The sequence below is a fragment of the Leptopilina boulardi genome, unplaced genomic scaffold, assembly GCF_019393585.1.
Source record: "Leptopilina boulardi isolate dan_hultmark-lab unplaced genomic scaffold, ZJU_Lbou_2.1 LbouV2_248, whole genome shotgun sequence".
Classification (NCBI taxonomy): domain Eukaryota; kingdom Metazoa; phylum Arthropoda; class Insecta; order Hymenoptera; family Figitidae; genus Leptopilina; species Leptopilina boulardi.
Window position 1 is genome coordinate 2583963 of NW_026137805.1, and position 25987 is coordinate 2609949.

Sequence of the window (25987 nt, forward strand, 5' to 3'; positions counted from 1 at the left end):
TTTTTACATACCCTCGTAAAAATGTCACCACATTTCGATTCCAAAAATGGATTTGAATTGTCACCACTAAATAAACAAAGCAAAACAATATATAAAAGCGAATTATATCAATATAATATAAAACATACAAATTATAATTCAATTACAATGATCATTATATAAGTCTTGAATTAAATTATAAAAAAATTGTAATTAAATCTAAATTTTTATGTATAGCTAAAGAATTTTTTAATTTACTTACGAATACTGAGCTCTTATAAATATAATTAAACATGAAAGAACTAAAAATAAAATGTGATCCATATTGAAATTTTTAAAATAACACCATGGGGTAATTGAAGATGCTAATTATATCGTATATTTTTAAATTAATTATTTAAAATTACTTAGCAGATGAAAAGAAATAAAAAAAACTTATTCATTGAGTCAAAATGACAAAATAATTTTTTCGTGCTTCCGGAAAGTCCATTATATATGTAAAATTATTATCAATCATTAGATTAAAATAATTGTTATCTAGATAAGGGTTAATAAAAATATCAATCGTTTAATTCTTCTAAATCTTTTTATCTCGAGTGAAGTACATTGACATTTTTAATCATTAACTTCTATTAATATCATGTTGCGCAAATTTTTACCAAAAAAGAAGTTTTTTTTCAAAATTTATTTGATATAAAAAAAATTTAGTTTCTACAAATTTTTTATACAACGAACTGAGAAAAAAGGTTTGAGCTGACAACCAAATATTTCATTTAATATATGTGCAACTAAAATTTTTTGGTTGACACAACTAAACTTTAGTTGACATCAACCAAAGTTTGGTTGAGACAACCAAATTCTTTTTCATTTTCTTATTTAGTCGTCTGAAACAAACTTTGGTTGTTGTCAACTAAAGTTTAGTTGTGTCAACCAAAAAATTTTAGTTGCACATATATTGAATGAAATATTTGGTTGTCAGCTCAAACCTTTTTTCTCAGTGCGTTTATACATTATAACTTATTATTAAGAGGAAATTTTAGATAAAAGATTTCATAGAAAATGGATAAAAATAAAAAATACTGAAATAAAGAATAATTTTTTTATTTAAATTTAAAAATAAATTTTTCTTTACAAATACATTGAAGAAAATCGATGAAATTATAATGTAGTACGAAACGAATTATTCTTTCCAGAGAGATAAATTGATGTTTGGAATTGATTCACAACTAACAAGTGGATTTCTGTAAAATATGCATAAATTCAAAATTTGCAATTAACAAATATTTTGCAAAAAAAAAAAAAAAAAATGAATCATTCTTACCTTTTTGAAATTTGTACAAATCCACGACGTTGCATTGATACTGTATCAGTATTGTCACAAATAAACCTCGAAATAGTGTATTTCCGTATTTCATTAAGTTGATCTGAAAAAAATTTATTTATATTTTTTTTAATTTAGTAAATCAAATTAAAAATTATACCATTTTTTTATTAGCAATTAAAAAAAGTTTAATAGCACACCTAAAGTGAAAGGATTTCCGCAATTTCCATTTTCAAAGAAAAATCGATCCCCTACTCTAGCTCTGTAATATTGTTCACTCAAAATGCACTGGAATGTTGGTCCCACCAATGATCCAGGAGCAGGTTCCTCCACAGAAGCTCCCACTGTTAAATCAACATCATCTGGACTGTCGTAAATACTTTTCATATCCATAACGTTCTAAATAGAAAAATAGTAAATAAAAAATTTATCTATAAAAAGTATTGTTTCAACAAACATTTAGTTTCACAAAAGAAAAATTAGACAATCTTTTTGAAAATTTTTTTCATATATTTACATCAAAGGGAATAAAGTCTAAGAAATCTTTCCATTTTTTAGCTCGTGGAAAACCACAAAATTCTCGATACTGATTGTAAGTACCGAGTCCAAAATCTCGTCCTCTTTGAATGTCCATTGCCCGAACATCTGTTATGGTTATATTCTCCCCAAGATTCAACTCGGTTGTATACTATAAAGAAAGAATTTTTTAAACTCTATAAGTTATTAAGAAAATTGCAATTGTAACTAAAATAATGTTAATGAATAACCGAATATAAACAAGAAAATCAGTTTCACCATTTTATCATAATATTGATCGGCTCCTTCTTGTGGCTGTGTTGCAAATCCTCTTATTGCACAATCGTAATTATCATCCTTCTCGATGATACTTGGATTATTGAAGTATTCATTTATGTTTGCACTTACTTGTGGAGGGTCACGATTTTCATTTACTAGGCTAAAAAATTAAAAGAAACTCGAAATTAAAATTTGAATTAATTTATTTATTGAATAAAAAAAAATATTATTCTTAGATTTAATGTTTTAATTATTTTTACTTGTAATCTGGACTGAGCAGAGTGTGAAAAGATCTCATAACTGCAGCAACGAGTTCACCTAAAGAACTAGCATCCATAGATGGATTATAATCATTTACATAATTCATTGTGTCATATGTGATTTTTTCATGATGAGTATATTCTTCACCTGAGAGAAATTTTAAATAATTCAGGTAATTAAGAAATTTTCTGATTAGCCTTTATTTAGATAATTTAATAATTTGAGATTGATTTGAGAAACACTGACGTGACGTCACAATTAACTTTTCCCATGCGGCGCCAGCAATGGTTCTCAACTTAGACCCACTCAAATAAGTGTTAGTTTGAACAAAAAATTGCAATAACTCGCAATGTTATATTTAAAACATATTTTTAATAAAATAGTTATGTACAAAAAATAAAATCTAATAATATAAATTATATTTTACCTAACATTATTGGTAACAATTCGTTATATGTGATATGTTGACTTATAGCAATGTAAATTCTTTTCGTTTCTTGATAAAGTTTCTCATCATCCCAATGAGGATTTAATTCTGATAATTCTTGAGCCATACGATTATGTTGTCGAAGTAAAGTAACGACAAAAAATGCCAATTGAATTCCAAGATTTGTTCGCTTGTCTCCTGAAGTTAATAAAGAATTTTTTACTATTATTATTTTAGATAATTAAAGATATGATTATATCATCTAAAAAGAAAAAAGGAAATAAAATTTTTACCAGTTCGATAGCAAACTTTTGCATTCTCGACACAAGTATCACTACGTGGTGGCCATTCTTTATTTTGACGAATATCTGCCAGTAATCTACCACCTCTAAATTCTCGTAAACTGTTCGCTTCTTCGTCCGTTCGCCCATAGACTAGTGAAAGATCAATGTAAGAAGTAGTTTCAGTTAACTGTTGAGAAAATAAATTAATTATGAAATTTATATCTTCTTATATGAACAGGATGTAAAACATTAATTATTTTTACTAGAAGCACGTATTAAAAGAATTTTAATTTATTATATACTAAATTCTTGTTGGTCGTGTACCTGATTTTGAACTCCATTACGTGGAGTGCATCCGCGATAAACGTCAGTATGTTGACGAAGAAATTGATTAAAACATTCTATACCACTCTTTTTATAATCGGGATCATCTTTTGGTACAAGAGCAGGATAACAAAGTGGATATTTGGCAGGATCGCGAACTAATTTTCCTTCATTCGAACAGCAATTAGTTTCATCTAGAAAGAAAAAAAAAAATTAATAAAACTAATTTTCCTCTTTGAATTTCAATTTTTAAGCAATTTAAAATTTTGACAAACTTGTATTTTCACGAACATGCGATTGAACAATATCGTGTACTGAAACTTGGGCCCATTGCAAAAATAATACAGTGTGTTTTGGATCTCTTATTTTTTTGTCAGGACTTAAAATACGACTCAGAACACGAGCCAATGGCAAATTTTCGCCACTTGTTGCTAGTCTAGGTTCATAAAATCCTAAAATTTTTTTTAATGATAATTATATAATAAAAATATTTTAAATAAAGTGAAATAATATTTTAAAAAATTGTTCAAGTTAAAAAATTTACCATCTGCGTAGTTTGCAGGTACAAGACGACTAAATCGTGTAAAAGTCATACCCCAAGTAGGATTTAAATTATTATTACACGAACCGTCCACAGTTCGATATTTCGATTTTTTACATACCCTCGTAAAAATGTCACCACATTTTGATTCCGAAAATGGATTTGAATCGTCACCACTGTAGGGGCAAGATATAGCATAACATAATAAATTATTTAATTACAATGCTAATAAAATTGACAATTAATTAAAAATATAAAAGTAAGTTTGTAAAATATTTCATATTTATTGTATTCAAATTTTTTTATATTATTCAAGAAATGTAAAACATATACTTACGAAGACTGCGCTTTTATAAATATAGTCAAACATGAGAGAAGTAAAATAAAAATTTTTTCCATATTAAAGAATTAAAAAAAGAAACATTGAATAATTAAATTTGTTAATATTCTCCTTTTTTTAGATTTTTAATAAACTTTAAAAAATACTTCTGCACCGAGTCAAAATTAAAAAAAAAATTTTTTCTTTCTTTCAAAAAAGTCAGTTATATATGTATTTATTATCATACTTTAGATTAAAATAAGTGACACCTAGATAAGTATTAATTAAACAATGGATCGTTTAATTCTTCTGAATTTTTATATCTCAACTGAAGTACATTCACATTTGTAATTATGTCCTTTAATTAATATCGTGTTACAAAAATAAATGAATTTAACGTCGTCTTCTGTGATTGAATGTTTTTTTGCATTAAAAATTTTGCATCTTTGCTAAAAATGCAGATTACTTTTTTCCGATTTTAATAAAAGTGATAAAAATTTAAAAATGCTATTTCAAATTATAAAATAAAAAAATTTAATGACATTTTCCACATGATTAGAATGTAATAAAAATAAAACACATAGTAAAACGTCTTTGGACGACAAAATATTTTTATTTCGTATTATAGTATAAAAAAATTTGATGACAATGATAGATATATATATATATAGTAGAGCTAAATAATATGGTATAGCTTTCGTCGAATGAGAGTGATCCATATAGTCATAATAAGTAACTGTACAAAAAATAATGGACTTACAAAATTCATTAACAATTAAAAATAAAAAGTAACAGAGAGTTAAAATAATTTTTATTTTATTTCTTAAAATATGACGGTCGCGGTTGTATAAGCGATGGACCTTGCGCATAGTCTTTCCATAATGATAAATCGAGCTCTGGAATGTAGTCACAACTCACCAGGGGATTTCTGAAAATAGAAAAAAAAATTAATATTTATTTTAAAATACATTCCTATTTCAGGAGTTGATTTTATTATTTAATTAGAATTAATTAAAATTATATAATTTAATTATATAACTTAATTAAATTATTTTAAATAATTTAATTAATTAGAGAAATTTTAGATAATTAAATAATCTTACTGTTCGGAAATTTGCTCAAATCCTCTCATTTGCATCGATTGGATATTATCTCCATTGTCGCAGAACAACCTTGAGATACTGGCTTTGCGAATTTCATTTAATTGTTCTATAAAAGTATCAATTATTCGTTTAGGAATTGTTACCAAATTATTAAGTTACCTATTGCTAATCTTTTATTTTTATATTTTACTACTTATTTTTATTGTAATATATTATTGACTCACCAAGCGTAAAAGCTGCATCAGTATCTCCAGTTTCATACCAGAAACGATCTCCAACTCTAGTTCTGAAAAATTGTTCAGTTAAAATGCAAAGGAATGTTGGTCCTGCCAATGTTCCTGGCACATGTCTTTCCAAAATACCAGCCACTGTTAAATCCACATCGTCAGGTGATTCGAACAATTTTGACAATATTTGCACATTCTGTTGAAATGCAAAGTCAAAATTTTACCATTCATTTTATTGTATTTCTTTTCATTACATTACATAAGTTTTGGTACTTTTTTTATTTGAAAAAAATATGCCTCACCTGAGGTGAAATAAAGTCAAGAAAATCTTTCCACGTTGTTGCCTTTGGCAATCCACAATAGCCACGGTAATCATTGTACGATGCAAGACCATGATCACGACCTCGTTGTATGTCAATGGATCGAAGATCGAATCCAAGTTGATTTGGATCACGGAACAAGAAGTTTGTGATCTAAAATTAAACATTTTTTTCGTTATGAATTGCAATATTTGAAGGAGTTACACTATTGTAAAATAATAACGATTGATGCAGGGTACTAAACGCGACTGTTAGTTTCAGCTAATTAAAATTACTTATTCTAGATTTCAAGTTTGACTTTTCGATCCATCGACTGCACCTTACTGATGCTTACAAACTGATTGGTAACCTGTGCAATAAAAACCTTGTTGCAGTCGCCTCCGATTTTAATAAAAAAGCTTCTCTTTTTGTTAGGTCTATTTTCATTATACGATTTGTCTTCTAAATTTTTTTTCCGAAGCATAGGTACACTTTTAATAAATAATATATACGATTTGTTTTCTAAAAATTTTCTTCTGAAACATCAGGTATTCTTTTTATAATTAATAACACAAAAAATAAAATCATTGTGATTATACCTCTCTGTCGTAGAACTGATCGGCTGCCTCTTCCGGTTGAGTTCCCAATCCTCTGGTGAGGTCATCGAAATTATTTCCGCGCTCAATAACTGCCGGATTGTTGAAGTGGTCACTCAGTCTCAACGAATTAAAAGCACTATATGAATAGGTAAATCTGGGCTCTTTCACCAAACTGAAAAGCATATTCACAATTTATAATTTGATATCCCTCGAGCAAAAAATAATTTTAATATTTATAATAAATAATGTATGAAAATTTTAAACATGAGATTCAACTTACTCGAGATTACCAGCAATAAGAGAATGAAAATATCGAAAAGCTGCTGTCGAGTGTTCATTTAAAACACTTGGATTAACGGATGCATCGTAATCATGTACATAGTCTTTTGTATTGTAAATAAGTTTATGTTTAAAGGAATTTTTGACACCTATAATAAAGAGGAAAATATTAATACATTACTGACAATAATATTGAAAAAATAGAACAAAAAGAATTGCAAAAATATATATGTATACCTAAAAATATTGGAATCCACTCGTAATATGAGATGTGTTGATGTTCAGCCGTAACGATTCTCCGTGCTTCCTGGAAAATCGTTTCATCTGTCCAGTGAGGATTCAGTCGTGCCAAAACACCGGCAACACGATTGTGTTCTCTATGCAAAATAACCTGGAGAATTGTCAACTGGGGATTCTGGTTTACTCGTCTGTCACCTGCAATAATAATTTCCATTCCCCCTTAATTGTGCGACAATAAAAATACGTTTTTTTATATTAGCCAAATTTTTAAATTATTTAAAAAATATATGATTTGCATAAATGCGTTTATTCTCCCCTCTTTTCCTTCAATTCTCAAACGTGTATAAAAACAGTTTTTCACCAAAAAAAATCATATTTTGAAAAACTATAATTAAAATTATAGTTTCTTTTTGGATTCAAAAAAATTTACCAGATCTGTAGCAAATTTGTGCTGCCTGATCGCAATCACTTCTATTTTGTGTTGATGGTAGCCATTCTCGATTTCCTCGGACTTCAACAATCAAACGACCACCCACATTTGCTCGTAAACTTGCTGCCACATCATTGCTTGATCCGTAGACAAGTGAAAGATCCAAATAATGGGAAACAACTGTCAACTGAAAAAGTGATAAAATTTGCACATAAAAAAAAGTTTTTTAAATCGGATCTAGCACAATTAATGAAGACAAAATAATATAAATATTAATTCGTGTATGCAATATTATTAATTAAATGAATTAATTGATTTTATTGATCAAGTCAATTTTGATTTTTATAAATAACTTTCGAAGTGTTAATTATAATAGAATGATGTAACATGTAATGAGTGAATGAATGGATATTATCGCTTGTATATGTAATGCATAAGAGAGCACCAAACCTGTTCTGCAGGTTCATATTGAGACGAACAGCCACGATCAAGGTCGGTATTACTACGAACAAAATTCATGCACTTCCTTCCGGCATAAACAGGATCTTTGTTTGGCACAATTATTGGATAACATAACGGACTGTCGAGTGCCTCGGGTATCAATTGCCCATCATTTGTGCAACATTGAGTTGGATGTGCAGCTGTCGTAACAATATTAACATATGAATTATTATCGCGTGCAAATTATATGCAAAATTGCGTGTATCAAGTTTTATATTTTATCATAAAAAAAATGAAAACCAGTCGTAGAAAATTAATTAATTAATAATTATACTGCTAAATGTTGAAAATCAAAAATGATTTTTAAAAAACGTACTCGATTGCGTGCTTCCGTCTATCATGGCCATGTCGTGAGTGATTATCTGTCCGTATTGCATAGCAGCAAGAGTCCATTTTCTATCGAGAATTTCAATGTCAGGCGTGAGGATGTAGCTAAGGCTTCTTGAAAGTGGAAGAGGATTACCACTTCCTGCTGCTCTGGGTGCATGAACGTCTGCGTGATTATGAAAAAAGCAGAAAAAAACCCACTTTAAAATTCACATTTTCTTCATATTATGTTGAGAGTTAAATTTAATCAATGCATACATGTGATATACGGAAATTGTTCACTTTAACTAATAACTTCCTTATAATTATATACATACACACACTTTAATTAAATACACCGCGTTATCAGTTTTCATCAGAATTTATGTTTCTTTTAAATAATTCAAACAGCTGTGTATCATATAATTTAAACAATTTTCCTAAACATATATATACAAATAACTCATATATCGGACCGTGGAATTAATTTTTTATATCCACATTTAAAAATGGTACACAATTATTTCCAAATTTAATGGGCTATTATATTTTTTAAAATATATATTGATCAATTATTTTTAAACTGTCAATGAAAATGAAAGAAAGGCTTTTTCGTATTTAAAATAATTATTATTTATTTTCTAATATATTCTGGTATATCCTTTCTAATCTCTAAATTGCGCTAAAATATGAAAAATTCGATATATAAACAAATTCCTCATGAGTAATATTAATTTGGAATAGTAGAGCGTAAAAAAGTGAAAATATGAAGTAATGCAAATTTTCTCCTTTCAATTCACGTCATAAACATTTTCACGTCATATGACATTTGAAAATTATGTCGCGCGCGCGCAATTATATAAGAGCAGAGAAAAAGAAAATATAAAAAAAAAATTTCAACTCTTTTATCTCGATTAAAAGTACAGCACCCCGAACATATTCCTTATATCAATATAGTTGGTCTGAACTTTCGTATAGCATTTAAATCCGTAATCGAAAACAAGTCACGAAATACTCTTTATATATGCATATATTTAAACTCTGTCGATCGTTTCTCAATAAATAATTTCCAATTTAGGAAAGTATTTTTTTAATGTAATTGTTATGTTATTATTTTCTATAAATTCTATACCATCAGCATAATCCGCAGGAAGTAGACGACCATATCGTGTGTTGGCCATCCCCCATGTGGGCTGATGTTGATTATTGCATGAGCCATCGTAACTTCGATATCGCGAAGCCGAACATTGATTGGGGAAAAAATCCCCACAACGAAATTGTTGTGCCGGCGACGGTGTTGTTGGTGGTGATGGTGTTATTGGCTGAAAACTAGATGGAAAAAAACTAAAAAGGAAATATTTTTATTAGTAATTTATAATTTCTTTTATACAGAGCATAGTTATTTTTATCCTAATAATATCAAAATTAATTTATTATTAGTTTTTTTAAGTTTTTCAAATTGTTTTAATTTTTTAAAATAACCCAAATATCGAGAAAAAGGTCAAACTTATAAATATTTTATTTTTTTTTAAGTTTTAGTAATTTTTTTTGTTTCTCTAATTACAGTCACCTGAGGTTAACCTTTGCAATATAATACAATCACCCAATAAACAAACGTCATTCATAATATATTGTAACATACATAATATGGTGTATTGCATATGGTTTATCTTGTAATAATTTATTTAGCAATAATCTTGTAAAATGGTTTTGTTGGGCGTCGTTGTATTCGCGATTTACGGGACATATATTTATATATGTTTTTCTTTTCATATTTGTTTTCAAGGTTTTAAACAATATCGTGTCTGCCTTTCGTGTCTATTATAAATATTGTACAGTTCCGCTCTTTCACAACTAAATATAAGTGGAAACTGTGATGATTCATTATGATAATATTCGCGAGCATGTCAGCGCAAACAATATGAAACCCGACGGCAATTTTGTATTCAAAAATCTCTCTTGATTTACGATCCACGAAAAGTGTACGTGAGATTATTTTTTAATTCGCACCAATATTCTCTTGTTGTATAATATATCTTGAGTAACAGTTGTGTATTTTTTTTATTTATTTCCCTTTTTTTTAATTCTTATTTTCATTTCTTGATATACTTGACTTTCGTAAGAGAGACAAGATGACGTTTGACTTATATGGATTTTGATATATGGCTGAGTGACGTCTTTAAAATGACGTTTAAATAAAAAAAAGAATATAATACAAGTCCATCGAGATAAGTCAAATATTATTACGAAATTGGATTTTTTATTTTAAATGTACGTTATTAATTCTTTGATTTTCTATTTTTGTTTTTAGGTTCTTGATGATTGGTGCGTCCGCAACTATACAGTACAAAAGCTTCCAAATAAGGTAAGTTCATTTTTTTATAACCTTATTTACATAAATATAGATCAATTGAATATTAATTATAAAAAAAACCTTTCGAAACACTCACCTTGGTTTTGAGGGTTTAAATGGATAAGCGAATTCCAAACCACCTGTGGGTGGATTTGTAAAGAATAATGAAGGTTTTGTGAATCCAAAAAAATCATTAGGTGTCGATTGACCGAAAAATGATGTGAATCCATAATTTGGTGAAAATGAATTCAGTCCCCTTTTACTGACTGCGAAAAGAAAAATTAAAAATTAATTATAATATATATATATATATTAATAATAATATAACAGACAAACGGACAGACGTACAGACAGACAAACAGACATTTAAAATAATAGATGACAAAAGAAGAAACTAGTATCGTTTCATAGAATAAAAAAAAATAAGCGAGAGAGCAACATCTTATTTCCCAGAAATGATAAAGTGGCAACAAAAGGTTGCATTTGTATAAAAATTTATATAATACCAGAATGTCATGTAAATTAATCGTGACGTTAAAAAGTGAATTGAAAAACGTCGATCGCTAAGTCAGATTCACACTATATAACGTATGTGTTGTACGGTATTGTGATTTTCTACACTGGCATTAGTGAATAAATGTCATTTAATTGATTTTTTTTGCAATAAAGGAACACATATATAATAGGAACGGCACCTTCAATGAACTAGGCCTTTCACTTCTTCCATATAGTAAACATGTTTGAAAATGTGACATATCCTATTCTCATTTATACAAATTCACAATGCAGTAATAAATACAGTAATACATGTTGCATACAAGATTATAATTACTCTAACAAATAGCAACATATATATAATTATTATATTACTTCATTATACAGATATATATAAAGAGAGCTTTTATCTCATTATTAAAACATCAACCTCAAATTTATCTTTTCGTATATATAAAATGGATTTATATATATATTAAACCACCTTGTTTACTTTCCTTTCACTTATACCTTATTCAGTTAAAAAGAGGGGTTGGATAAGAAATTAAAAAAAAAATGGCAATACTGAAATGTATTACTTTCTCAAAAAAAGTTAAATAATGTTAAGGAAGGTTAAATGTCAAGTTTGATGTAATTATAGTTATCAGCATATATATGTGTTTTTTAACTCATATTTTATTATTTTTATATACTTTGCTTTTCGTGAATGAAAATAATTATTAGTAATTATTACAAATTTTGTAGTCTATAATTAGTTGCTATATATTACAAACATTTTTTTCGTGTAAGAAGTTTTTAAATTCTGCGCCATTATCTTTGTTTCTTTTGCGAAATTTCGTTTTGCGATTGGTACACCTGATTCTGTCGTATGTACATAATACAGTTTTGGCCGTACACTTTTTTGTCCTTTTCTGTAACACGTGCGTTAGAAGAGGGTAAAAAAGTTTAGATATAAAAAAAATTTCGAATTTAAAAATATGAATATCTTTAAATTTTAGAAATTTGATTTTGCAAAAATGTTTTTAACAATAGGGATTTTATGTATATATACGTATATATAGTAACTTAATTTAATAAATGCTGAAACATTTGAAAATATAAAACCAATTGTTATATTCTGAAAATATAATTTGCATAACTCTGCAAAAAAAGAACATTTACTTTTTAAACAATTATGCGCCTTTTTTACATAATCTATATAATATTTATGTTTTTTTTTACGTTTTTTAAAATTGAATTTTTTCTTTTTTAATGACGACTATTTTGCGTTGAATGCTTGATCGTTTACTACATATATATTTAAGTAAGGTTTTGAACAATATGTATATATATATAGTTAATGGTCAATGATTGTTCGTGCGTGTACAAAAGGTGCTGGGATTTTAGAATGTTTATTGGCGTGTAAAATATTATAAAACGAGAAATCACATTCATTTGGCCGTCCGCGCATTCAATGTATTAGTTTAAGCACACAGCCTTCTCCCACCTGTTACACAAGAAAATACGTTGCCCCGGTTTTTCCCACTTGTTCCCTAGATGTAATGGAACGCGCGCTATCAATTCTTAAGATTTAACAAGATCAAATAAAATTTTTTTTTTTTTGCTCTACCCTAGACTAAAATGGATGGGAGCTATACTGAGATCTATATTTTCTCTCTTTGAGATATATCTCGCGTGATTCCTTGTGCGCGCACTTCGAGGGGATATAGCCGCACACACACACATACAAGTCAAGAGGGTAGTGCAATTATTTCACTTTGATCAAGATAAGTTTGCAATATATGCAAATGAGATTGTGTAAAGTTTACGATAGATCATTGTATGTTTTTGTATTAAGTAAAGAGATACTGAGGAACGAAAAAAAATGGCGCGAAATCTCGCGAGCTATAAATAATGCTGAAATAATTCTCGATTTTAGATACTACAATATTTTCCCTGTTTCTGTTGTGGCCCTCGTCGGAGAAACTAACTAGCGCCTGACCAAAATCCTGTTTTAAATTAGATCAATTTTTGCCAAATGGCGATCATAAAATTTAAAAAGAAGTGTAAGAATCATTTAAAAATGAAAAGTGTCCTCTTCTTTAGGGTTTAATTAATAATTACTAGCGAGTAATTTAATAATAATTAATTAATTATTTTACTATACTGAAAAAAACGTTGAAAAGAATAATTACAAATTTATGATCTGTTATCGTATCACTATATAATATTCACGTAATTCTACATTATATGTTTGCGTTTCTCACGCTAAATACAATTTTCATTAACGCGAATATATATAAATATTCACTTTCACTAAAATAAAATCTATATAAATTTATTTACAATTTTGTTCTGTATATAATTTTATATTCTTTACGCATTATGAAAGAAAATAGAAATTTATTTGTTGATTTAAATGTAAATTTATTAAAGAAAAAAAATTATTCACGGAATGCCAACAATATATATGTTATTATTAAAGTAGAAGCATCATCTTCTTTAGTCAGACGCTTTGAAAATGTCTGACTAAACACAGATCTTCTCCACTGACAAGTTTCATAACTATACACTTAATTTAATATCTCGAAAATATTTAATTTTTTTTTAATACTATTCAAAAAAAATATTCAAAAATTTTTATTGGTATAAATAATTTAATTTTTTATAAGCCTCTCTGCTTTCTTATAGATTGCGTGTTACAAATAATAATAAAAAAAATTATAATCAAATTGAAAATGACAAAATTTTAAATAAATTACAAAATACCTTTGGGTTTGGAAGCAGTGCTCTGAATTTTGTCCGATGTAGTGAATTCTAGAAGCACTAAAAAAATAGCGCCCCATAAATATGTCCGACTCATGTTTCTGAAACAATAGAGGAAAAAAACACCATATCAATTCTCTTTGATTTAAATGTGCCAATGTATAACGCAATTTAATTATTGGAACAAAAATTAACTTTTTTTTATTAAAAATGTAATTCAGCGAAAGCATGACGCATTAAATCCTCTATTTTGCGTGCGTTTAGTACCTATTATATATATGTATAGGTAAATGAAATCATTATTACGTAAATCATAGCCTACTAATTAATTATTTATTTTCAATTAATGTACCGAGGACTTATATATAGAAAGTTCCTTCATAATAAAAAATATTTGAATCTCGGTCTCTTTGTTCTTTAAAATTATTTATATTTTATTATTTATTTCAATTCTTTATTAATTTTTTTGTCATAGTTTTTCCTTTAACATTTTGTCGCGGGAAAGGTTTTTAAGGGGGGAACACCAGTTGTAACTTTCGAAATATCGATTTTTTTTTTGGTGCATTTTCTTAAAGTATACATATTTAGAAATGTGTCTGTAAATTTCAAAGTTGATCCGGTGAAAAATAAATGAGATATACAGAACACTGCAGCGGCGCGTCCCGTGGCTTCATACAAGGTGGCCAGCCATACCTGACCCTAACGACAGATGGCCTTTTCCTATGATTTAGAAACGGCAACCACTGCGGAAGAGTTATTATATGGTCCAGGAATCGATGACTCTTTGTAACTTAGAAACAAAATTTCTTCTGAACAAAAAAAAGTAAGTTGAAACTTTTAATGCGTTTTTCTCAAAATGACATTTTCCAAGTCGGTGACCACGATTACTCGAATACCATTAAACCGATTTATTTAAAATTTAGTGTGCTTCATTTACACATATAAGTCTAGTTCGTGATCGAAGGATTTTTTTTTTTAATCAAAACTTTTTTTTATATAGCTGAAAATCGACCGTATTTTTTTAACGAAAATCATACTTTTGACTTTGACAGGTCGCCATTTTGTCAAATTTTTTTTTTTTTTTAAATCCTTCGATCACGAACTAGATAATCTTATAATAAATGTAAATCAATTTCATTTTTGTATTTCAGACGAAGTATACTTGCAGAATGCTGGTCACCGCAATTCGCCTTTTTTCTTAAGACGCCACTTCAATGGCTCATATCTCCAAAAGTTTTTGTTAAAAAAATTTTTTTTTTCTTTTAAATTACAGCTTTTTACATGTACTTTTAACTAATAAATAGTATTCTTTAAAAAGATTCATTGTTCTTTTGGAAAATATTCTTGAAAAAAGCATTATTTTTTGAGTTACAACTGGTGTTCCCCCCTTAAATGAAGTATAAAATTTATAAATACAAATATAAATAAAAAGATATGAAAATAATAGTGACTTTTTAGTGTATCAAATTTGGATCAACTTTCGATTTCGTGAAGAATATTTAATCCTTGAACAGGATTCTTTATATAGAGGAAATCGCGAAATGACCTTTGAAGCAACCTTGTTAAGGTTCTTATGCCCGACCTCTTGATCTACAATACTATCGCATTGTATTTTGCAATGACACTTTCCCATGACTCGTTCTCATAGATTAGTGAAAGTGAAAAAAAAATTATAATTCTCTTTTCTAAAGAAGTGATTCTTCTCAGGAAATCGAAAATTGAGCATAAATAATAATTAGAGCAATATGGGGTAAACAAAAAAAAGTATATTGCATAGTCAATATATCTATACATTAAAGAAATGCCAAATGAAAGTAAATTTACAAGTGAGACAATTACTGAAAAATTTTAACTATAATACAAAAGATAAATTTAAAAATTAAAATCTAAATAAAGAAAAGTAAATAATTCAACAATTATACAATTTCACAAATTCATATAGCGATTGCCATTGTTAAACAACGGGAACGAAATTATTGATTATTGGAAACTATAATCTAATTATCGAAATTTACATATTTATGAACTTAACTAATAATTTCAAACGAAAAATAGTATAATTTTACTTTGAATTTCAAAATTTGTATGATTTTGCTAATTTAAAGGAAGAAATTATGGAACTTTGACTATTACTTTTATTTTCTTAATATTCCATAGGCTGAAAATTTATAATTTCTATTTAAAGACTTGGTAAAAATAATGAGTATAAAAATAAACGAGAGTATAAAATTATTAAAAATATAATATTGTTACATAAGAAAAATTCAGAATATATAATATGTGAAATATATCTTATGATCAAGTAGCAAGAAATTATATTATGGACTTTTTTTCTTAATTATATAATTACAGTGTGACACAAGATCATAAGAGTTGCATGTTTCTGGAAACTGTCACTCTTTTTCATCCGTTCCATATATATGAGTCCCACATCCCAGATGTCTCCATTTGATTTTGTGATTTCTCGTTTCATAATTTGATAAAAAAATTAATTTATATCTTTTTTTTTAATTTTGTCGTCTTTTATTTATTTTTTATTTTCTTTGTTTTTGATTAATTACAAAATTCTATTGTAGTTGAAAATTTTGACAGAAACATTGTTTCATTGTAAAAAGAAATTGATTAATATATTTTTAATTTCATCCATTGCTTAATTTTATATAATTATCAAATTTTATTGTAATTTGTATCTGTATTTCAATTTTATTTTATTTTTTCTATTTGGCAAATTTTTTGTCCAACAGACGAACAAAAAAAAATTTTATATCTTAAATAAAATCTAATGGATCTATTTTTGAACTGTGACATAAATTCCGAATTATTTAGCTTTCGTTAATAGAAAAAAAAATTTTTGAAATAAATAAATAAAAATTACATCAACAGCGGCATTAAATCAAGTCGTATATACGATTGAATCGGTCCGATATTGTAAATTATAATCTCGGTGAGCGCGCGCGATGCGTCATTTTTCCCACAGGAGAAAGAAAATACGCCTTTAGCTCGCGGAATTGCTCCAATTGCAAAAGACTTTTCAAATTCCGGAACCAATGTCTCTCTCATACTTATCCATTATTTTATATAAATACATTTACACATAGTCGCTGTTATTGCGAGTTTTCGACCAGAAAACTTAGATAATCCAACGATTCTTATATACTTGGCATCAGTTTTATATAAATTACGCCTGGATAATTTATTATCGTTCGTGCGCGCGCTCTCAATACTGAATTGATAATAAATTATTATATGAAAATAGATACTGGTTATATGTCGTCAAAGATTCTTGGTTATCATTTTCATAAACTTTTCGAAAATATAAAAATTGAAACAAATAAATATGAACAATAACCACAGTTAAATAATAAGGAAAGTCATTGTTTAGATGACGAATCTGCAGGTGAAGATAAAATTTATCTTTTTTAAAAAAAGGGAAAATAGTTTTTAAAAAATTTTGAAAGATTTAGAAAAGTGCAGAAAAAAATTACAATAATTATATACATCATGTTAAATGATAACGAGATCAGTTTAAAATCAATTTATTCATAGTTATTACTACTAATTATTATTATTGCACTTATATAGACTATAGATTCGACCTCGTTAAATGACTAATAGACCTTGATACAAAGCGCGCGCGCTCTCGAATAGTGACGATTATTTCCTAATTCGTTAGCGAACTGGTATTTTAATTGCTTCACGACAAAAAACAAAAAAAAAACAGATGCACTGGAATTCGATATAAATTGAGAGGAAGTCTAAGAGAGAAAGAGAATATAACATTTGTCTCATTTTTCAAGTGTTGACACTTCCACGGAAACAGGTATATTGTGCAAAAAAATAAGGGAAAGATGTTTTTATCTACTGTGGGAATCCCGCGCGTAAATACGCGAAATCTACTGTTAATTACTCAATTGCGTATATAGTGACACTTAATCACATTTCTCAGCATCTCATACAATTAATTGAGAACTTCCATTTTACAATTTAATTAAATCCTGTCAACTTTTTTTATACCTTTTGTAATTAAAAAAAAAAAAATTTCTATTTTCCTCTTATTAATAAACATATTTTTAGTCACTTTTTTCCTCAATGGAAATAACTTACATGAGAAATTTCAGAAATAATTCAATTTTAGAAGGTTTTTAATTGGAATTTTTTAAAATTAATAGAATTTCAATTTTCAAGTGATTTTGAATTGGAATTTTCGGTAATTTTATTTTTTGATTTTTTTTAAAATTTTAATGAATTGAATATCGCATAAATTGAATTTCAAAAAAATTTTATTTGAAAAATAGTTTAGAATAATTGAATTTGTAAAGAATTTCATTAAAATTATTAAAATTAATTAATTTAGAAAACACTGTAAAAGAAGGTACTAAAATAGTATCAATTTTAGGTATTAATAAAATAGAACCAAAAGGCAATTTAGTACCTAAAGTTGGTATTAAATTAATACCTCTCGTTTTACAGTGAAGAATTTTATTTAAAAAATTTGTTAAATAATTAAAATAAAGATCTTAAAGAAATACAATTTGCTATTAATTTTTTTTATATAACACTATAATTAATTAATTAATAATTTTTTTTTAATCAATATGACAATTAATAATTATTCGAATATTGTGTGTGAAAAAGAAGAGAGTGAAAAGAATTTAGTTAGGATAGAGAAAAAAAAAATTAGAAACAATAGTAAATTTCTCATTGACCTAGACATTGAAAAAAAACCGCAAGAATGAATATTAATCATTTGTTGAATCCGTTTTATTATAAATAGAAAGTCATTCTTTAAATGTAGTATATATGCGTTACTCAATTCTCAAGGATCTCTGATGGTTTAAAGTTCTTTTAACTTTGATTGCTAAATGAGAGTGTATAAACGTGTATTGTGTTTTATTGCTCCTGGAGCATAAAATCGAATAATTTCCTTATGTTGTCTGTGTGAGAGTTACTACAAAATGCAAATACTTCTATAACAGTACATATATACAAGAGACGCGTGTAAAAGTCAAGTCACGTATGTTCTGTTCTTTTACCTCTTCGGTTCTCACTTTTGATGCATATCTGTAACGTCATTCTTTTTTTTTCATTTGTTGTTTTTTTTTAATTTTTTTTCTTCATTTGTAACATTGTATATATATATATATATATATATATATATAAAACGGAAACTGTTTTTCTCGATACTAAATAAAAGATACAGATTTCAGGTGTTCCAATTGGAGGCGGATAAAAAAAATCTTGATCGTAAAAACAGTTAAGAATGTCCGCGTGTATAACTTTTCCTATATATATATATATGTACTATAGTAGATCGGTTGTGAATAAGGTTATTAAATTGTTTTCAGGTGCCGATAATTGTTATCAGACTAAAAAAGATTCGTTTAATGGTCACAAATTTTCTTTTTCTTTATTGGGAAATTGTTTAGTGTTGAATACAATTTATTCCTTTCACGATAGTAGTTAATTATTATTGCTCATTTTCTTTATCAGAAATTTCGTCATTTATAATATATATTTTTTGAATTTATTTGTTTAAAAAATTAATTAACATATTACTATTAGGTATTATTTATAGTACCTATATTATCATTATCATTATCATTATGATTATTATTATTTTTATTATTATTAATATTATTATTTATTTTTTATTTATTAATTCAAAAAATTCAAGAAGTTTATCAAAAGAATTTTCATTATCGCAATGAAAAATGTTAATAATACCGGAAATTGTTGATATAAACACTTGTGAATGATTTTCAAGCGTATATCAAAAATAGACTTGAATGAAAGTCGAGGTCAGAATTTCAAAAGTTTTTTTCGCAGCATATAGAGGCGATGATACGCTTGATTTGCACTCTAGATTGAGAACAAGAAACTATTCTAAGGACTATATTAACGACAAAACATTGCATCACTGATAAGCGTGTTAAAATTATTCCTTATAATGTTCAATAATCACACTTTCATAAAATATAATAATATAGTTCAAATTATTCTTTGAATCACATTTTTTTAAATTTACATTCATTATTTTTAAATAATTAAATTTTGATTGTTTTTTAGATATAAAATTATAAATTTCATTTTTAAATAGAAATTTTTATTATAGAAAATAAAAATTTTATTTATATTTTAAAATCAAGAATAAAATTTATTTCTGTAAAATAACGATAAATAATTTTAATAAATGCATATTGAAAATTTATTATCAAATAAAATTCATGTTTTATTTTTTTCTGCAATTATTATTATATATTAACATCATCTTAGGTGCGAAGAATTGAATATGAAAAATATAAGATATTACAGTTGTTTAATTAATTATGATTTTCAAAGCGAAATGAAAATATAAATGTCAGTATTAAAATTTGTCAAATGTTAATTTTTTTATTAATATTTTTGTAATTTAAGCAAATAATGTTTGTTCCTTTATTTAATTTTCAATTTAAATCGACAATCAAGTTTACATAAACTCGTTTCTATTACTATATATATTGAAATGTGCACACAACATTAATTCTTGTACACAAAGATCAAGTAAAGCCTATTCCTGATATTATATGTTCAGGCACGCGATTAAATTTATTTTTCGTTAAAAATTTTTTTGATTAGATCACTTGGACATTTTATATTGCACTTCCGATTAGCTATATTATATGCTTGTCACTTCATTTTATACATCGTTTTTCATTTTATCAATTTTGTTAAATAGTTACGGAAATTAACATTAATTTATGCACGCGGAGAAATTTTTTCTCTACTTCAGTCCAGTTTTGTATAAATATTCAATATAAATGTAAACATTTTCCAAATTCTTGAAATTTCAACATTCTATTTGGTGTATGCAAAAGCATAATTATAACATTTTTTTAATTAAAAATTTTTTTTCATTAAATACTTATTTATAAATATTATTATTCATATTATTATTTATAAATAATGAAAAATTATTTTTAAATTATGCCACGATAATGAGGGTAAAAAATATTTAGAATTATAACTGAATGAATAGATTTTTAAATTTCGCGCTTTTTTTGGAATTTTTTATTTTAATGGTTGGTAAGCTTGTCGGTATCAATTTAGGAACTCATAACCTAAAAATTATTAGGGGAAACACGATGACAATAGTTCCGAATTTTTAATCTTATATTTTGTAATTATATTCTACATTTATTTATTATAAAAAAATGTAACTTTTTTTTCTTGAAATTCATTATTTTTGGGAAAAAAAATGTCTTCTGTTCTCATTTTCAGTATGTTGCAAAATCAATTACATCATTTCTCAAGAATTTCATCACACAGAGGTAATTCCCATGCATAATAATTTCTCCGAAAAATTTGCAAATTTTTTTTTATAAATCGTAGGCGCATGATTAACCAATGATGAATCATTTGCACTGATGAAATTGACAAAAAAATATCAAAAGTGCATTATAGATCCTTGAGCTAGTTTTTTTTTATTTTGAAATGGAATTTGCACCAGAAAGTCATAGTTAATTAGATTATTAAACAAAGCGATTCCAAAATGTTTTACGCTCGAGTAATAAACTTGACATGCGCTCTTGCGGTCGGTAAACTTGATGACAGAATAATTACCTCACTTGGAAAATAAGTATTTTCGATATGTATCCTTTATGTATATGTATATATGTTGATTACTTTCTAATTTGAAGGCTTAAAGGCAAAAAATAAGAAAAAGCCAAATGGCGGAAATTTATATCAGAAAACGTAATTTGTCGAAATTGTTTAATAACTGTGAGAATGAACTTGGGATCGAGTATCTGCTAATTGTAACACGTCCTTCATGAAACAAAATTTTTCCTAATTCCCCTCCTCTTGTTTTCGGCAAAAATAATTACTAAATTAAATTACCCAATTTGTTTTTCTAATTTTTAAAATTATTTTTTATATTTGATAATAATTAATTAAAATTATAAAAAATAATAAATAATAAATTAATAAATTAAGTTGAACTATTATTAATAAAAATTAAAAATTAAACTATACTAATTAAACTATCAATTAACATATATACATAAACATGTAAAATCAATAAAAATTAAAAAGAATATGTGAAGTCTATAAAAAAGTAAACAACTTGAAATAAAAAGTTAAAACAATTAAAATTCCAATAATATTATATGGTATTGCAAATAATCAAATAGAATAGCAATAAACAATGTCATGAAAAATGTATATGAATATTTGAAAATAAGTGACCGTTAAGAGAAACATTAAAAATTTAAGTAAACGAGTTTTGAAAATTAATGCCTTCATGTTACATAAAATAAGTCGGTCCTAATTTTATTAAAAAAAAAAAAAAAAAAATAGTCCGGAACTATTCATATTATCACTTTCACATTTAAACTTAATTGCACTTATATATATATATATATATATATATATATATATATATATATATATATATATATAACTGAAAACCTGTGCCATTACTTTACCGTATATTTCAACATCGTATCATTTTTCGGAACAGAATATTAAAAAGTTTAACGTGACTTTTTACTTTTAACAATATTTTTTGTCCCATTTTATAAACAGTCAAAGTAATTTTCTAATCCAGAAAATTTCATTAATTTATAGAAATATTTTAAAAATTAATTTCAATAAGAAAATAATTGAATTGTATAATTTTATTAAATAATTAATTAATTATAATATAAAATATTAATTGTAAATTAATTAATTACAATATAAGATATTTATTATAAACTAATTAAATAATGGATTAGCTAAAATTTTAAGAGATGAAATTTTGTTTAACGTTTGATAAATATCAAATACATAAATAATATATTTTCTATATTAATTAAAATATTTAATATACAAAATAATTCCAAATTTTTATTGGAATTTCATTTTTAAAAAAACACTTTACGTCTACCTGAAGAAATTACACTCATTCCTTTTTTAAAAATGTGCACATCCATAATACTTATATGTCCCGATGAAAATCCAGTAAAAAAAAACACACGTTTCACTTCAATGCGAATCACTTGTTCTTAATAGTCATTGAGATGAAAATAAATTGCACTTGGTCCATGGCCCACTTGAACAAATTAATTTATGTAGTTTATTTTATTTTTTTTCAAAATTCGATATAAATTTTTATAATTTTTTTTTGAATTTCACTTTGCTTTTGAGTAATTTAGTTCGTTATAATTTAAAAAAAATGTAATTTCGAATGTACACAATTATTTATTTCAAATAAAAAAATTACTTTTTAATTGAAGATATTTGAATTTAAATTATTTATTTAATTTTAATTAATAATTGTTAACCAAAATTTAAATTTTTTTGAAAATTAAATTTATAGTTATTAATGATTTTTGATAAAAATTTTTTGCAAATTTTATTGATTTTGTTTTGAACTAACGAATGATAAAATTTTTTTCTCAAAAAATTTAAAATTGAGAATAATTGTTGCTTTTTGTTTATTTTTTATTAATCCATCAGGCTTTCGTGATTGGTATTGTTGTTGTTGTTGATTGGTAATTAATTCAATTTGTACACAATACCTGTAAAAGAGGTATCCAGAAAAAGAGAGTGATAAAACCGGTAATTGAAGACAGGGCAACTGAACGGGTAGTGAGTTTGAACCAAGTTTATAAATGACAAGAGAAAGTGTGGGGGGCAACAGTACCACCCAAGAAAAATCGCCTTGTACATAGAGCCGAAAGCTCCCTTCTATATCCTTACTTTAAATCCAACCAATAGTATATTACCAATATATTAAGTCTTAAGACATAAATATATTGAATTTCAAAATTTATTTTTTGTCAATTAATTACTTTTTTCCCAAATTTTCTATATTTTATCAGTTAAAATCAATTTCATTTATTTGCCAATTAATTCCGTCATAAGAGTCAATAATTTTATGAACAGAAATTACGTCGAAAAAGTAATTCCAAGATTCCTTATAACTTTGTTAAGATTCATTTAAGTTTCCTTAAAGAATTTAACTTTAAATTTTATTTAAAGCTTTATTTAGCTTCAATTGAAATTTACCAATGACTGTTTCTGCTATTGTTCATTATATTAATTCATGAAAATTATGAATTTTTCTCATGTTCCACATATTATATATTCTCCATCATTACCACTATTATTACTGTCATTACCACTTAATGTTACACGGCTAATAGTCAACAAATAGTGTGAAATGTTTGTTCATTTGTTACAAATACCAGAGTTTTTCTTACAATTAGTGCAACAACAAAAAAATACAGTAAATTATAAAAATTGAAAATATTTTGTAATACAATGAAAATAAAAAGCGACGAGAATTTAGAAAAAAACACGCTGAACAAAGCAAATAAAAAAACACACGTAAAATGTAAATTACAGTAAAATGTCAACAGTTTTCAGGAACAAACACTTGAGAATAATTGACGACAATTAAAGAAATGCGTGCCAGAAAGTAAAACTCACCGTTTAAGTGACAATGAATGTTCACCTCATTAACATCAATCTTTTAAAGAAATATGCAATAAATGTATTCAATTATTTCCCTTGATTTTTTTATGTATAGCTATTCTGCGCAAAATGATAAAATTACCCAAAAATTGAAAAAGGAATCAGCATTACTTACCGTGTGCTTTTAAAAAAATAGCCAGATCAGAAGCCAGTGGTTTTTCTTGTCCTTAACTCCTGGTTTTTTTTCTTGAAAAAAAGTTACTCACAGAAAACAGGGGCATAAGTCCTTTCTCTTGCAAGTATAATATAAATTGGCAGCAAATATGTCGTCAATTCAAGTAACGGAAAGACAAAGAAAGACACACCATGTCCAAGTGAATATAATCTTAATACATAGTCAATGAAGAGAACGCCCTATTTTTATATAACATACCTCAATAAGAGGCACTTATAAACAAAGAATTATAGCAAGATAAAGAAAAAAATATAAAAGAAACAAAAATGTCAAATGTCCATTTCACTTTGTGAATATATTTTCCATGCGATTACAACTTATGTCATTATAACAAAATTTTCAAAGAACTTCCGCACAGCTGACGATTTATTTAATTATATACAGTAAACGACAATTACCGCATTGTCATTTTATACAGAATATCCAAAAATGGATATTTCGTTAATGTTTGATTGAAAATCCGGTTGTCTGACACATGAAGGAAAATCAGACTTAAATGAAAACTTCAAAGATCAACGTAAAGTGGCGCACATTTCCATAGAACAAACAGATTTTGAACTAAACAAAAATAAATTTTCGATTATTCCATTTTAAAAATTTTTGACATAATCCTTCGAGAATACTTATATCGACTAATCACAAAAAATAAAAAAAAAACCCTTTTATCTTGACCTAACGTAGTAGCCGCTGGGCCAATCAAAAAGTGCGCTATACATTTTTTGTTCAGAACTTTCTTCTAATGAATTTTATGGTGTTCCGGGGCAAAAATCACGACAATTTAATTTTTTGAAATTTTTTCACAACTTTAATTGAGTGTAGCTCAGCATCCGCTGTACCAATTAAAAAATCCGCCATACATTTTTTGTTCGAGACTTTTTGCTCAATTTTTTGGCATTATTCCCGAGGCCTTATTTCGCGAATTTAATTTTTCGAAAATTTTTCCAAAATATTTTTGAGTGTAGCTCAGCATCCGCTAGACCAATCAAAAAGTGCGCCATATATTTTTTGTTCGGAACTTTTTGACTATTTTATTGGCGGTATTCCTAACCGATAATCTCGCAAATTTAATTTTTTGTAATTTTTTCCAAATTTGATTTTTACTGTAACTCAGCATCCGCTGGACCAATCAAAAAGTTCCCCATATATTTTTTGTTCGCTACTTTTTGCTAAAGACAGTTATGGTATTCCGGAGCGCTTATCTCGCGAATTTAATTTCTCGAAAATTTTTCCAAAATTTATATGCGTGTAGGTCAGCATCCACTGGACCAATCAAAAAGTGCGCCATACATTTTTTGTTCGAGACTCCCGGGTTAAGACTTTAGCGGTATTCTTAACCAATTATCTCGCAAATTTAATTTTTCGAAATTTTTTAAAAAATCTATCTGATTGTAACTCCACATCCGCTGACCAATCAAAAAGTGCGCCATACATTTTTTGGTCGAGACTCCCGGGTTAAGACTTTGGCGGTATTCCCGACCAATTATCTC

General features: G+C 26.6%; 3 protein-coding genes and 1 long non-coding RNA gene across 6 annotated transcripts; 1 reads left to right on the forward strand and 3 right to left on the reverse strand.

Moving 5' to 3' along the window:
- Positions 1–1159: 1159 nt before the first annotated feature.
- LOC127280658 (peroxidase-like) lies at positions 1160–1832 on the reverse strand. The gene is made up of 3 exons (XM_051303813.1): positions 1501–1832; positions 1301–1403; positions 1160–1220 (listed from the first exon to the last, which is right to left on the reverse strand). The coding sequence occupies exons 1-3, from the start codon at positions 1691–1693 to the stop codon at positions 1160–1162; spliced, it is 357 nt and encodes a 118-aa protein (XP_051159770.1). The 5' UTR covers positions 1694–1832.
- Positions 1806–3984, reverse strand: LOC127280660 (peroxidase-like). The gene is made up of 8 exons (XM_051303814.1): positions 3936–3984; positions 3667–3843; positions 3392–3585; positions 3077–3254; positions 2784–2981; positions 2356–2503; positions 2096–2255; positions 1806–1988 (listed from the first exon to the last, which is right to left on the reverse strand). The coding sequence occupies exons 1-8, from the start codon at positions 3982–3984 to the stop codon at positions 1806–1808; spliced, it is 1287 nt and encodes a 428-aa protein (XP_051159771.1).
- Positions 3985–4842: 858 nt separating this feature from the next.
- LOC127280576 (peroxidase-like) lies at positions 4843–23449 on the reverse strand. Of its 3 annotated transcripts, none has more exons than XM_051303647.1 (14): positions 23368–23449; positions 13832–13929; positions 10686–10854; positions 9368–9579; positions 8246–8422; positions 7879–8069; positions 7429–7615; positions 6996–7193; positions 6760–6907; positions 6480–6651; positions 5884–6054; positions 5579–5777; positions 5355–5460; positions 4843–5179 (listed from the first exon to the last, which is right to left on the reverse strand). In XM_051303647.1, exons 2-14 carry the CDS (start codon positions 13923–13925, stop codon positions 5068–5070), a joined length of 2136 nt encoding a protein of 711 aa, XP_051159604.1. In that variant the 5' UTR covers positions 13926–13929; positions 23368–23449; the 3' UTR covers positions 4843–5067. The 3 variants fall into 3 exon arrangements, with proteins under 3 accessions (XP_051159604.1, XP_051159605.1, XP_051159603.1); XM_051303648.1 differs by lacking the exon at positions 23368–23449 and adding an exon at positions 16921–16944; XM_051303646.1 differs by lacking the exon at positions 23368–23449 and adding an exon at positions 16704–16898.
- LOC127280580 (uncharacterized) lies at positions 13940–15145 on the forward strand. The gene is made up of 2 exons (XR_007842844.1): positions 13940–14651; positions 14980–15145. It is a non-coding gene; the product is annotated as an uncharacterized LOC127280580 (long non-coding RNA).
- Positions 23450–25987: the final 2538 nt, after the last annotated feature.